The sequence below is a fragment of the Haemaphysalis longicornis genome, unplaced genomic scaffold, assembly GCF_048455015.1.
Source record: "Haemaphysalis longicornis isolate Haplotype H1 unplaced genomic scaffold, Haemaphysalis longicornis Haplotype H1 scaffold_2, whole genome shotgun sequence".
NCBI classification, from domain to species: Eukaryota; Metazoa; Arthropoda; class Arachnida; order Ixodida; family Ixodidae; genus Haemaphysalis; species Haemaphysalis longicornis.
In genome coordinates, this window is record NW_027526295.1 from 235954090 (window position 1) to 235968306 (window position 14217).

Here is a 14217-nt window from a genome sequence, read left to right on the forward strand (position 1 = left end):
CCTGAGGTTCGAGTTCCAGATAGTTTGGTTAGTTTGTAGCCTGCGCTGACGTTTTTCACCTGCAGAAGTTCAGCGTTAACGAAACGTTGTCCTACGATAGCGTGCGACTGCATTAACGGCTAACGTTGTCGGAAGAATCAGCACCCGCCGGTCGTATTTCCCTTCAAAGGCTGGCAATTTTCATAAAAGGATCGTGCAAAACTTCCGATAAACGCTTTCGCTTCTTTCTTCGTGCCTGGAAGCACTGCGAATGTTTCAGCTATCGCCAACATAAAGCGGCACTGCGTAATTTGCTTGTCGCAGCACATACGCTTTCCGTTTCTGCTTTGCATTTATGGCGATTTTCTTTAACATGGCTATCGAATGCGTTTATTGCTGCAATGCAAAGGAAACCGGCTAACAGCCGATGACGGCATTCGAGGGTGCAACTAACGCCAAGACCAGGAAAGAGAGAAATATCTTTTGAGCAAGTTTCTAAATTCTATGATGGACGCGTAGAGCAGTAATTTTTGAATGAGGACCTTTGTGACCCCCCATTCTAAGTACTGGATGTGCTTGTTGACTGCGTTCTGAAAGCATTCCGGGTCTAGAAAAAAAAGCTGAAAAAAGTATTACAAGGTGTCTTTAAATTCCGATGGCCTTGTCAACTGCAACAGTTTTTGTGGTGATGGTGGTGGTGGGGGGGGGGGGGGGTTGTGTTTTTGTTGGATCAGGCAGTGTTAGCCTGGCAATTGCTCCGCCCGAGCGCCGCATAATGAGTCAACAATATGGTCAGTTCATCATGAATCTGCCAGTCCCGGCTCCTGCAGGAAGCTAAGAAGGTGCCACACCTCCATACGCACTATCCAATGCCCCCTTGGGAAGACGATGTGGTCTAAAATGGTGTGTGGGGCTGCCAATTCTCGCATCGCTGAGAGCAGTGCCGTCCGCTCTGCAGCAAACTGTACACTTCCCACATTAGTATTCTCTTAGCAGTGAGATGCACTGCATACCCAGGAATGAAGGCTATAGCTGGTACAAAGTACTTTATCTGCGGCAGCGGCTCTTGCATCACTAACAAGTTCCAGTTGGGACGTGGTGGTTCGTACAGCTCCTCCACATCTCGTTCCTTTTATTACCACATTCGCGCACTGTGCCCATCAGCTGAAGCGCCTTTTGTAGCCGCAGGTTATTTTCAGTTTCCTACAGCTCTTCGTACCGCTTGTACAACGGATGTCTAGAGACGGGTCTAGAAGAAGGGGAAGGCCAATAACACGATGGGCGTACGAAAAAAATGCACTCGAGCAGCGCAGGGCAGAAGCGGTTGGAAGTCAATGGGAGATGCCTTCGTCCTGCAGTGGACCTGAGTAGGCTGATGATGATGACAGCTTTCGAACGAACACGTAGTATTGCGATCTGGCCAGTCGATGGCAGTTCCCGAAACGGCCTCCTATAAACACTGTGAAGGGTACAGGTACAAACTACGTGTCGCGCTCCGCAAAGCAGTACTCGCCGATTTCAATATATGCGTGCGCCGTCTAAAGCAAGAGGCCATTTTATTCCTCGTTAGCTCGCAAGTGTTCCTTCCCATTCCTCTGTTTTGTCCAGCCTACCCCAAGGAAGTTAATGAACAGCAAAAACTTTGTCACCGTCTAGCGAAGGAAGCATACGTTGCTGGAACGAATCTCCTTGCCCCGCTTAGGCCTAATAATTTTGCCTTAGGTTTTTATTCCGTACGGGTTGTAGCAAGTGCACAGCATTCGTAAAAAAACCCGTGCGCAGTAGTTTGTTAGGGTCCCATAGATGAGGAAACAATTTCGGACAGCTGATGTGGGTGGTGAGAAAGATGATGGCACCACATGACTCTTGAAAGGACATTGGCCACAGGTATCCCACACTTTTAATTAAATTCAGATATGTGTAGTCCGCGTTCTGGGTGTTGTCTTTCAATGTAGGCACATTTTTCTTGAGGGAAAATTCTTTTAAAGAGGGCAATTTTTCTGGCACCATCTCAGCCACACAGATATGGTGGCTGCACCTGTGACGGCGCATGCGCAAATACCACACAGAAGGGGTACGACCGCTTGCGGGCGTGTTTAGCCTGTATAAACAGCGTGGGAACAAGCGGGAACTCGATAACCGTGAAGGCCAGAGCTTCGAAGACTCAGATAGCGTCAAACCACATGCGGCACCAAGTTGACGGCAACGCGATATACCGCTCATGATAAGTCCCCGAACGATCTGTGTTCGAGGCGCCGTGTAAATCGAAACATCTGTGAACAAAAGGTTCACAAAAAGGCTAACAAGAACAAAATAAAAAGTTCACAGAAGGTTAGAGAGAGAGAGGGAGAGAGAGAGCTCCTGGAGAGCCATGCTGCGCATGCGCGAGGAGCATTGGATTGGATTGGATTGCATTTAATTGGATTGAATTGAACTTGGATATGGATTGTATTGGATTAGATTGAAATTAATTGGATTGGATTGGATTGGATTAGATTGGATTGGATTGGATTGGAAATCGTTTTAGCAGCAGTAAGGACTCTCACTGGTGATTTACGGTAAGAACGATCCCCAGTGCTCCGCCCACTCGTCAAGTTTCACTTCTTGGAGATGCGCGAATTCTTTATATTTCGAGCTTTCAAAATAAACTAAAACCTTGACCTCCTGCTGAGTATACAGACAAAGAATGACAGTAGTGGAACACGAAATGCACTCACAAATGGAAAATTCATTAGCCATTTGCTATTTGTTGTTTCCGGACTCAACCCACGTAACGTCATCCCCAATTGCTTCTAGCCAATGCACAAATTTTCGTTAAGTTCGTGTGCGGGCACAATTTTAATAGCTTTCTTGAACATGGTACATGCACCAAGAGAATAAATCTGCTGCTTGCTGCTTCCGCGCCACCGATGCTGCTATCTTCGCAATAGTAATAAAAAAAAAAACGCTTGATACGAGTCTCGTCACACGGCGGTTGTACTCTTTCAGGTCGGAAATCCATCTGTCCGAAGACCTTCGGCCAGGTATAATTGAGAAAGGAAGCATCTCTATGCTCCTGCGCGGAGTTCGTACCCAAGCATGAACATTTTGAGTGTACTTTGACTGGAGTTTTTTTTCCTAGAGAATAGGCGAAGAATAGCTTTCCTTATACACTTGCGCATGTACTTAAAAGCGCGTGAAAATTCCGCGAAAAGAGTCAAATAAACTGCTACAAAATGAAGACTGCCGTCCGTCTTTTTTTTCATTGCTTGAAGAAAATTTGTTGTTTTTTAGCGACTGAATGGTGGATGTCGTTTGTTCTGTGTTTTTAGTTGGATATGTAAACAGTGAGACGTCTTGCGGATGCCTGTGTTCAGCTTCCTGATCGTGAATCGTGGTCGCTGCCCGGTTTCTAGCTCTTTCTTGAGCTCCACGCCTTCCCTTTTGCTGTTTCTAACAGCTCGTATACGCGTGCATGGATATCAGCAACTGAACTTCAAGTACGCTTGTTTTTGAAGCGCTTACGGCCCATACATTCTGTATTCTTTATGTCTTCGTGTAGAGCGCGAAATTTGGTAATGTCTGTCTGTTCCGCATGTTTTGTTTTCTTTTAACCGGCGCATTTATAATAGCCGACTCACACAAAAATTACGCCCATCTTCCCGCGAGGGAACCCTGGTGTGATGCGACGCATTGGGGGGTTCAATTGGTGTTTCCGTTGGGTTGATTCTCTAAATCGGGTGAAACGTATTGTAAACGCGTATGATGCATTTCCATCACATGCGAGTGTTCTCATACGCGGGAAGATGGGCGTAATTTTACTTTTCATACGCATGCATACGCGAAATGAAAGTGTACATGTGTTTTACCGGCACTGGCAACCACCGATTCGAACGAGAGCGAGCGCTTGACTGAACCGCCGCAGCGCGATAGCCGCTTTATATTCACAGCGCTTGAAGGAGATGAGACAACGGAGGAGAGTCGCGCATGCGCGCACTTGCGCACGCCGCGCGTCGCTGCGCGACGGGAGCGGAGCGAAGCGAGCGAAGCGCGCGCACGCAGCTGTTGTTTACAATAATGAGACGGAGTGAGAGTGTTGCGCACAGCTGTTGCCCACAACTGTCGGAGAGAAGAACGGAAGAGGGATGCGGACGTACGGCGCGACAACGACGACGCAGGAGGGACATGCCTCAGAGCAAGAGATGCGTCGCATCTAAAAAAGAACGGTTACATTTCCATCGTTTTCAGAGGAAATAGGTAAAGAACAACATCGTTAATGACGTTGTCTTGTTACTAATCATAAGGACGAGGTTCGTTTTTGCAACAATTGACCCGTTTATGGACACCCCATTGTGTGCCAATATAATGTTTAAGCCAGGTAAGTTAGTTGCTAGCCAGAAAGTCAAATTTTCCTTTCCATCCCTCTACTTTCTACAGCAGAGCTGTGTGTGTCTTGGGTGTAATTATTATGACCCCCCCCCCCCCCCCCAAAAAAAAAAAAAAAAAACTACCGAGGCTCCTCGTGTCTTGAAGCGCGAGGCATCCCATACCGCACGCTTCAACTAGGCAACCGCGAAATGCGGTCGTCCACGCTAGTACCCCGTAAATGAAGCAAGGACGCCAAAGAACGCAGCCAAGTGAGCGAACAGACAGACAACAAAATCCACCATCATCGCCCACTCTCCCGACACATTGCGGCATGCAAAAACGAGCTATGGCGCAACGCCTGGGAGACAGATGGAAGCCATTCGAAATCGTAAGAAGGAAGCCTATGACGAAGCAAATTGCAGCAAGGGGACGAGGCCCGTCGAGTACGGTGAACGGAAGCAAAGCGGCGCAGGCGTCCATCATCATCATCATCACCAGCCTATCTACGCAGGGCAAAGGTATCTCCCATTAATCTCCAATTATCCCGGTTCTGCGCTAACTGCGGACAGTTTATCCCGCAAACTTCTTGATCTAACCTGCCCATCTAACATTCTGCCACCCCCTGCCACGCTTGCCTTCTCTAGGGATCCACTCTGTTAGCCTTAATGACCAACGGTTATCTTGCCTTCGTATTACATGCCGTTCCCACGTCCATTTCTTCTTCTTAAAGTCTACTAATATGTCCTTGTGCGTATATTTCTACATTGTGTACATATTTCTACTGATATGTGCAGCGGTGGCATAGAGGTAGAGCATCCGCCTCGTGGGAAGAACGACCGTGGTTCAGACAATTCCCACCAGATTAAAAAAAAAAATCCTCGTGTTGATGAACTTGCAGAATGAGGTTGAGGGTCCGGCCTGACCCGGCGACCATTGCCGGTAACGCACTCCCTCACGAGAGCAAGATCGGCCACCCTGCATGGTGTAGTAATGGTCACAACCTTTTATGAATACGCCAATTAACCCACGACCCTCAGTCTCCAGTGGCTGCGAAGCATCTGATCACGGCGGCGGTTAGACCTGTGACGCAGCAGAGGATGCTAAGAATCACTGGAGCCGGACAGGCCGCCATTGGAATCTGAACCTGGCAAAGTTTAACACGATAAGTCTGACACAAATGTTTTCGCGTGCAGAACCCTTAAGGAAAGCGTAGGCGTGCCCAGAGTGTGTGCGTTATTTGCGATGACATTACTCCTGTGGTCGAGTCAGTGATTTCAACGTGGATGTGTCTGGGCCAGTAAAGGGGTCAGGAGGTGGGATTAGGCGTTTCGTGCTGGAGATACTTGGCGTGCTATGCCACCCCGATCCAGCCAAACCAAGCACCCAGCGGCGTACGCGCATCGACTTGACATTATTCAAGAATTTGTATGCAGTTAAGAGTGTGCCGTACAGTTTACACCATAGCGACGTTGTAGTTACTTAGTGAGAGGCGATGGTCCAATAGAGTCATTACAAAATGTTTTTTTTTTTACCCCCATGTTTGCCGCTCCGCTGGTCATCTACTCTCGCAAGGTAGAATTGCCGTGATTTTTTTTTTTTTTTTGTTGTTGTTGGGCTCATGTGGACCGCGAAGTTCTTCACGTCGTCATCTCTGCCCGGCGCTCCTTCTAAGGGGGCCATACGGATGCAGCAAGGGCCGTGTTTGCACCAACCGCGTTTAGGCACAACCGTGAAGCCTTGGGCTGTTGTCATTGGTTTGCCCTAGAAGCTGAATAGCCGTGGAATGGCGACGTATCCGCGTCATGGCGAGCTGAGGTATTGCCAGCAGCATCGCCAACTGGAATGCACTTGTCTTTCTTCCGATACCATCGCTCAGGTAGTACGCTCGTTTGCTTGAAAAATTATTCGTGAGAAGGCGTGCAGTGTGAAATGCTAGCGCAGGCAGTCGCTCCATGCCACACACGGGTATGTTGCAAGTGAGGATCTGCTATGCCCCGAGTGTTTATGTGCCCCTGGTGAATGTCGCAACATACCCATGCCGGTGTGCAGCGAAGGAGGCTTGTGATGTGGCAGGACCGAGCGCGCTGATCGTAAGAGTCGGATGACACCTCAGTTGTTCCGCTCTTCCTTCACAGTACGTGACTCCCGCCTTGTGCGAGCCAGCCGTCACCAGCAAATAAACCCCCTTGCAAATGGCCCACTACGCGAAAACCCGCGTCGCGGTTCCAAAAATGGTCGCCGCGCAAGGCGTAAAAACACACTAAATATGGTCGGATTCACGTCACATTTCTTAGGTATGGAAACCAAGTACATGAATCACTTTGATAAGAGGATTTGGTACGTCTTGGTGTGAAGAGCGCTCTACCTCTACGTCACGGCAGCTCGAACTTCTGGTTCACTAAAGGCGTGACTAGCGCGTGCGTCGCTGGGCACGAGACTGCGCTGAGAAGGGTTGGTGCGCCCAAACCCCGAAGGACACTGATTCTGAGCAGATGGTGGCGCCGTGAAGTGCCGCCATTCCACCAGTCGGAGTTATCCGCGCCGTGTCTCGCAATGGAAAGTGCTCGTGCGCCGGATGTGCCTGCGCTTTCTCTACCACGTGAATACGCCGGCAAGTAAGGCCGAGACACAGGAGGCGAAGAATGCAACGAATGAGGGTAAGCGAGGAGATGGACGCAAGCACGACTTAGCAGTGAAGTCGTTGATAAGCATCGCCAGGGCACGTCAGGGGAAGCCATCATGCTTTCGCATTCAAAGCCCCACGCTTCCTTACCCATAGTTTTAAATATGGTCATTTAACATTACACTCCACGAGCGCCAATAGTAATCAACACAAATAGTTCGGCTATCCGCAGACTAATATAACGGCGCAAAAGAAAGATCCTTCCTCTGAACACTTTATGGCTACAAATAAAAATTCCAAAAGAAATAGCGCGTATTCATTATTCTTCAAGGTGCTGTCTTTGAGAAAACCGAACACGCTTGCATTACGTTCACTTGCACAACTTCCGTAACGCCAAAGTATACAGCCAGTGTACATTATTTCGGATTCGAAAAATTACAATCGAAACCTGACTGTAGCTAAACATGCGTTCACTCGCCACTTTTTATGGCTGCACACGACGAAGTACCGTATACTGTTGCGCTGACATTTTCAACTGAAGCAGAGAAACCATTAAAGGGGCCATGCAGACAAAATACAAGTTCGTTTTATTCGAAAGATTTTGTGTTTTCTAGTGGCGCTAGCGCTTGTCCGGCAGCAAACGATGCGGTATGCACTGAGAAATTATATTGATATAGGTTAAAATTTTCATTCTCCCGCCAAATCGTGTGTTTTCGTGACGTCTGCAGTGAAGTCACAACGGCGGGCATTCAAAATTCCTCTGCATCATTAGGCTCTGCAGCCTTGCTTGCCATCAGCCCTCCCAGATGGCGCTACCATATTGATCCGGGGACCATTGTGCACCGTTGTTTTCTTTTTTTTTTTTTTTACTATGTTGGCACCTGACTCGTGTTGGTTACGGTAGAGAGTAATCGTTTCGTGAAATATGGGGTATGCTCGAAAAACCGGGTCACGTAAGACAACGTCGCGTACGCCGATCGGCCAGTGTCGTGTAAGACAACTCCAAAGCGGCGGGCTGCTGTGCAGATAAAAAGAGCACAGTGCACCCAGTACCAACAGCAGTGCGCATCGGTGCTTCTATGTTTACGTGTATTTTCGTAGCTTTTATCGTTTACCCCGCAATTCTTACTGCTGTAAAATGAATATGCATTACATTTAAGCACAAATAGCTCCTTCGCGAAGCTTAAAAGCCCTACCTAATTTGCATTTGCTTTTGCCGTTCTGAGCCAATCACACATTTCGTAATATGACATCATAGGTTCTGTTGCGGAAAATGAGCTAGTTAGTCGCATGGCCATTCCCGTTTTTCGTAATTATACAGCTTCTTTGAGTGAAGTGTGCGTTAAAAAGGGGTGAACCAAGAATCAAGAAAGAATTTTTAAAAGAATGAACCAAACTTGTGTTTTTCCTACGTGGCCCCTTTTTGGCGAAGAAAAAAATGGCTCTAGTTTAACACCTCTAAACCTAGTTACCATGAGCCAAAGCAAATACTACGCACGCGGTATTTCGTGATATTTTGCCTTTGCTTGTGCCTGCCGTGTAGCTGTATCTACTGATTGGCTGGATTCCTCCTTTCTCTTGCACTGAAGGGAACGCATAGAAAGCCCCTCCTGGTCTCGCCATCAATGGCGAGACAAGGGGACCAAGCGTGACGAAGCAGCCGTTAAATCCTCGACTACTCACGTGGTTCGCTTGCGCTCAAGCGCTCGTACAGACGACGCTGCCCTCGCAGAGCGATCGAGCTCAGGCGAAGCAGCTGCTTTACCCTCGCGTAGTCAGGTGGGGTCGCAACGGCGAGGCTCCGAGCGAGGGACGCGATAAGAAAGGCGTACCTTGCACGCCGGATGCTGGAGGTCACTTGCGACGCGATAAATGACCCTGAAAGATATACCGTATAATAAAGCTTCCTCTCTAAAAAATATTAACGCACCATTCTTCCGAATAAACATTCTTATCTGATGGCACTAGGTGATTTAAAGTAGTTTCTCACAAGGGTGTCTAGGTAAGGCGACAAACTGAGTCACGACAGGTCAAACTTAGAGAAAATACCAGCTAATGAGAGCAGGCAGGCTAGATAAAATTTGCCACCACCTAGCTTCAAAGGCCTGGTGGTCTTTCCTCATCTTCGTCACCACCTACAGTTCAAAAGTTTTCCTACTTTTAGTGACTGTATACGCTTACTAATCCGCGGCTTCCAGCGGGCTGTGAATTGCTGTTCGCTATAGCCTGTATTCACTGGCGAGGCACGCGTGCAGGCAACCATGTGAGTGCGCCGTTACTGGTTACGTCGGGCTCCACTGGATGGCGGTACTTGACCATGCGAACCACATGATCTGTGTTGGATGTTCCAAACTCTACCTCCCGAACGCAAAGTGAGGGCACGAGCCCATTGTAAGTGCGATTAATAACGTCTCTGTTGACACCCCCATTGAGAATCGGGTTGAAACGAAGCAGGCGAGACACGGCGGTGTTTTTTTTTTCTTCGGCGTGCGGGCGCAGTTGCACAAGCCGCGCCATGTCCGTATCGCATCGGCCAATGTTGCCAAGCGAAGAAATTGACAGCTAAACTTTTCAACGAATACCACCTATAGCTGTGCGCGCCGGTGGGCGCAAAATAGAGTGAGTGAAATGAACCAGAAACAATCTCCAACGACTGTCGGCATGATGCCATTAACATTCGTTTGATTGTGTAACTAATGTGTGTCTTTAAATTGAATTGAAAGTACACACTCCACACCGGTGATGACATGTCAATTATGATGATTTCCTGGTTGTTGCCAATTTGATTGCTAATTTCTCTATTTAATTGAACTGGAATCAAGACTTTTACGTGCAACCCAACCAAAGTAAAGCAAGGTAATTTGTGTTCACATAATTTCCGCACGTTTTTGGACCACTCTCAGGTGCGGCAGCACGTTTACCACAAGAAAAAGCTTCCGATCTAACATAGTGCAGCAGTTCGCAACAAACGGGGTGGAAACGTAACAAACGGGACTGAGGCCTTTTACCATCGATTATGCGCAATACATTGCACGGCGCGCTATTTTTTCAGTTTAATCATTACTTTTCGGTTGTCGCATTACAGTGGTAGCATTACAGACAGCTAAATATCAAGTTACGCTCCCAAATTATATCTATCGTAACAAGTGTAACCAAAATCTCGTATTTAAGAAAAAAGGGAGACAAGCTATGAGCGGATTCGGATGTGGGTGGGGTGGGAGGTGTTTGTCCCGGCGTTTATCAAGCGGCCGTGGTACGTTTAACCGAAACGAAATTGGCCGCTCGCCTTCCTCGCGTTCTTGCAGGTGCTCAAAACTGGTTTCACGAACCGGGACCTGAAGGTTAACATGACGGCGGGGGTGTTCCATGGCTTTGACACGGGCATCCGGCGCCTGGGAGACTGCGACAAGCCCTCCCGCGTCGGTCAGAATACCAGCATCAGCTGCACGCTGGACTTCAGCGGCATCACTGCCAGCTTCGTCGCCGTGGTGAGTGCACTGGAGCCTCCGGGTCTCGCATGCCTTTATCCTTCAGGCCTAAGCTTGGTCTAAGTCTATTTTCATGGCGCGGGAACAGCTGGAGTGGACCAAGATGCGTCGGAATCCCTTTTAAAGCGAAGCTTTCTATGTCTCACTAACAGTGTATGCCGAGTCGAAAACGGACTGCAGGAAAAACAACTTTCTTTGATGGTGATGATGATCGTGGGTGATGTGAAAGAAAAAAAAACGCTTCCCGTGGTCCTCAGGCAATCCGTTCAACAAAGTCCTCCAGCCCATCAATCCTTCCGAGCGGAATCTCTTGCTCAACCCCACTATCATGCCAACCAAGGGTGGCACGTTTCGGGCCGCCGTCAATCGCTTACGCGGTATTTGTACTTGAAAACCAGCAGCCATATGATCGAAGGCATGCTAGCTCCAATGATAATTATTTTTATTTGAAGTTTTATTTTAAGCCGACTCAAGGCATCGTCAGGGCTGTGGAAAGCGAGTGAGTGAGATGTGAGCATTCACATTATCTTGTCTATCTCCGCGGAACAGTCTCTTTGGGGAGCACCCGGCCCGGGACAGGTGATGCCCACTCCTGGAGAGCCCCAATGCTCAGCGGCAGTGAATGTTTACTCTCTTTCCCCCTCTCACGAATATCTGCCTCCCGTGCAACCCTGTCTCTTCTTCCGCAGACGAAGGGCGACGACCTGGCCGGCACGGTCAAGGCCGTTCCCGTGAACGTGGCGGTGCGCGTGGGCAACGCGCGCATCGAGGCCACGGCAGCTCCGGGCAAGCAGGGCCATCTGCGCACCTTCCTCGTCAACTCGTTCAGCCTGGATGTGGCCTACGGCGCCAACCTGAACCTGAACGAGGACCGCGGCCGGGGATTCAAGCACCACGTGCGCACCAACACGGCCAGGGAGCTGGACTCCCTGCTCAACAACGAGTACGCACAGCTCCTCGCCCGGGCGGTCACCTCCACAGATCTGCCCCGTGCATGATCCACAGCGATGACCGAGTTGGAATTCAATCAAAAGCACGCACAGCGTTCACACCGCTCGGACTGCACCCCTCATTTGTTATGTCTGTGGGGAGTTTGCGAATCAAAACACTGAGGTATGCCTGTGATTTTAGTGACTGTGGCCACAATAGTCACCTTTGCCGTTAAATACCACCCAAAGAGACTATCAACCAATAAACGAGAGGAACAAGGCGTATAGCACAAAACTTAACGTCAGCTGATGTTTAGTCAGGTTTCAGTATCTCTGGTGGCAGAAGGAGGTGAATTTTCAGATGGAAGGGAGCCCGCACCTATAAAATATTACTCCTCTTTTCCTCTATATTGCACAGTATGGCGCGGTACGAGCTATCTTTGTGGGAGACTTTAGCGCAAAAAGGGACCACAAGCAAATTTACTGGTTTACTCGGTGAGGTGTCTGTAATTGCGGCAAAAACGTTGTATTGTCGCGGTATGTGTTGCAGCTTAGCGAGACTTTAACATGAAACAAAATTTGTTACATGTTATCGTACAATGTGTATTCGTGTCTGACCGCCACTCCGTCTATTCTATGCCCATTGGACGGTGCGTGTCCGTGGCAAAAACTCGAGTCTCTACATTCGTTCAACTCTGTAAAACATCCTTCCCCGATGAAGATAAACTAGTCTAGGAACAACTGAATAACGGCAGGAAGGTGCACGCTCTGGGTACAGCAACCCTATAAGAGCTATTTGAAGATGTGATGCAATGGTTCCCGGTGGTACCATGTTTTAATACGAAAGTGTTTTATTCCCGGATACACGAAGATTTCGCTGACGTCATATCCGGCACGGAAGTGACGCCTGTACAACGAAGCAAGTGGCCTGTAAAGGGTGCACCCCTGCGCATGGGGTCTTCTTGCGGGGAAGCCACCTTTAGTACTAAAGAGTACGTCACGCTTAGGGTTGTTCGTTTTCGGGTTTTATATTTTAACGCGTTATTGTTTTATGCCCCGATACCCCAATATTTCACTAACGTCATTTTCGTCACGGAAATGACGCCAGTACTTTTTTGCCGAAGCAACCCGCCAGCAGGACATCGCTCACCAAGCACACCCACCATATAGCCACCGACCCGGAAATCATGCTCAGCTGCAGATTTCGCTGCACATTTCACTTTCGTGTTTTACTGATTCCTACGATAGAGGAATCAACCGCAGTTTTTTTTATTACAGCCTCCTTCAAGATGGTGATATAGGTGAAACTAAGCGCGCGGCCTCCGGAAACCCCTAGTCTAATCAGTATACATTAGAATTGTGTAACGCTAGACACGGAAACCATGGCACAATACTCCGAGCTTGTGGGCAACCTAAGGACAAGAAAAGGGCATTTAACTGTGGTTAAAGAGATGAAAAGGGGCTGTTCGATACTTTCTACGCCTTTAATTTGCCGCCTGTCAGAACTCTGTACATCTACGGTAGTGCGTGGGATTGCGTGGGAACCCCTCTCAAAATACTCACAAGCCGATAAAAAAGTGTACGAAATTTCGTTCCCAAGAGGTGGCCTCTTCTTTCTTTTAAAGTGTGAATAAACCATCACAAAATAAAATTATTACTACGTAGTGCATATGCTTCTCACGTGTGTGTGCGTGTGAGAGAGAGAGAGGGAATGCGTGTTTGTGCGCACGCGCGCGCGCGTGCGTGTGTGTGTGTGTGTGCGTGCGTGCATGTGTGCGTGCGTGCGTGCGTGTGCGTGCGTGCGTGCGTGCGTGTGTGTGTGTGTGTGTGTGTGTGCGTGTGTGTGTGTGTGTGTGCGCGCGCGTGTGCGTGCGTGTGCGTGTGCGTGCGTGCGCGCGCGGAAGAGTGCGGGGTAAAGGCGTTTCACCTGGTCGCAGCTTCTCCATTGTAGATGTGCGATCCCTCCGCTTCTCAGACGACTTCCAACCAGCGGCGGGGGAGGGGGGGGGGGGGTGTTCATGAAAAAAGGGCAGTCAACGAATATACGAGCTTGTGAGAGCGAATGGTAGCGTTTCGCGTGCAAGAACAATGGCAATATCGGGATGAATGTTCTATTTCAACGACGCCATGGTCGCAAGATATTCATAAGTCGAGCGGTTTGCTTACCTGGGGTGGTTAGTGCTGTCGTGGGGACTCGGGGAGTCGGCACAGTCGACAGCTATTTTCTTCCTCGAGTTCCCAGATCACCTTGCTTTCGACCAGTCATGTTCTACGAGCTTGCCTCCACTACGGGGGGCCGCTTTGCTCTTCCCCACACAGTAGTCAGTAGTCAGCTAAATGTAAATTCTGCCAGGAATCTGGAACACTGAACGACGTAATGTTCTACTGCGAAAAAGAAATCCCAGACCTTCCTCCCTTGGACCCCTGCAACCGGGATAGGATAAGGAAGGAAGTGCACCTGGGGATATTTTTGAGCTCGGCAGGGCACTCACCTGCATGCAACCCAGTGCGGGGGAAGGGAAGTACAATGGGGGGGGGGAGGGGGGGGGTGAAAGGATAAAGTAGAGTGTTATAGAGACAGAGAAAGATATACACCGCTTCCGACTACGGGAAGCCTTCTTTCTCTTCAATTGGCTACACATGTTATTGTTCCCGGCCGCTGCTAACCCCGTTACGTACTCCTCCTGCCTTTCGGGTAGCCGAGTGGTTACGTTGCCGGTTTAACGCCGTGAAGGTCCCGGGTTTGACTGCGACAAACTTCCTAGCCACATTTTTTTTTTTTTTGAGGCGCGTACTCCCAACACCGGCTCGTGGGCTCCTCGCCTTCTCGCCACTTTCCCTCACACTTCGA

The 14217-nt window shown here is 49.0% G+C and overlaps 1 protein-coding gene across 1 annotated transcript in view; it reads left to right on the forward strand.

Moving 5' to 3' along the window:
* The window catches only part of LOC144170164 (salivary anticoagulant protein P23-like), a 33322-nt gene extending 20917 nt beyond the window's left edge, over positions 1-12405 (forward strand). The window contains exons 7-8 of the mRNA XM_077699770.1: positions 10255-10437; positions 11127-12405. Coding sequence (XP_077555896.1) covers positions 10255-10437; positions 11127-11435 — 492 coding nt within the window. The 3' untranslated portion in view covers positions 11436-12405. The remainder of the gene's footprint in view (positions 1-10254; positions 10438-11126) is intronic.
* The last annotated feature ends 1812 nt before the right edge of the window (positions 12406-14217 follow it).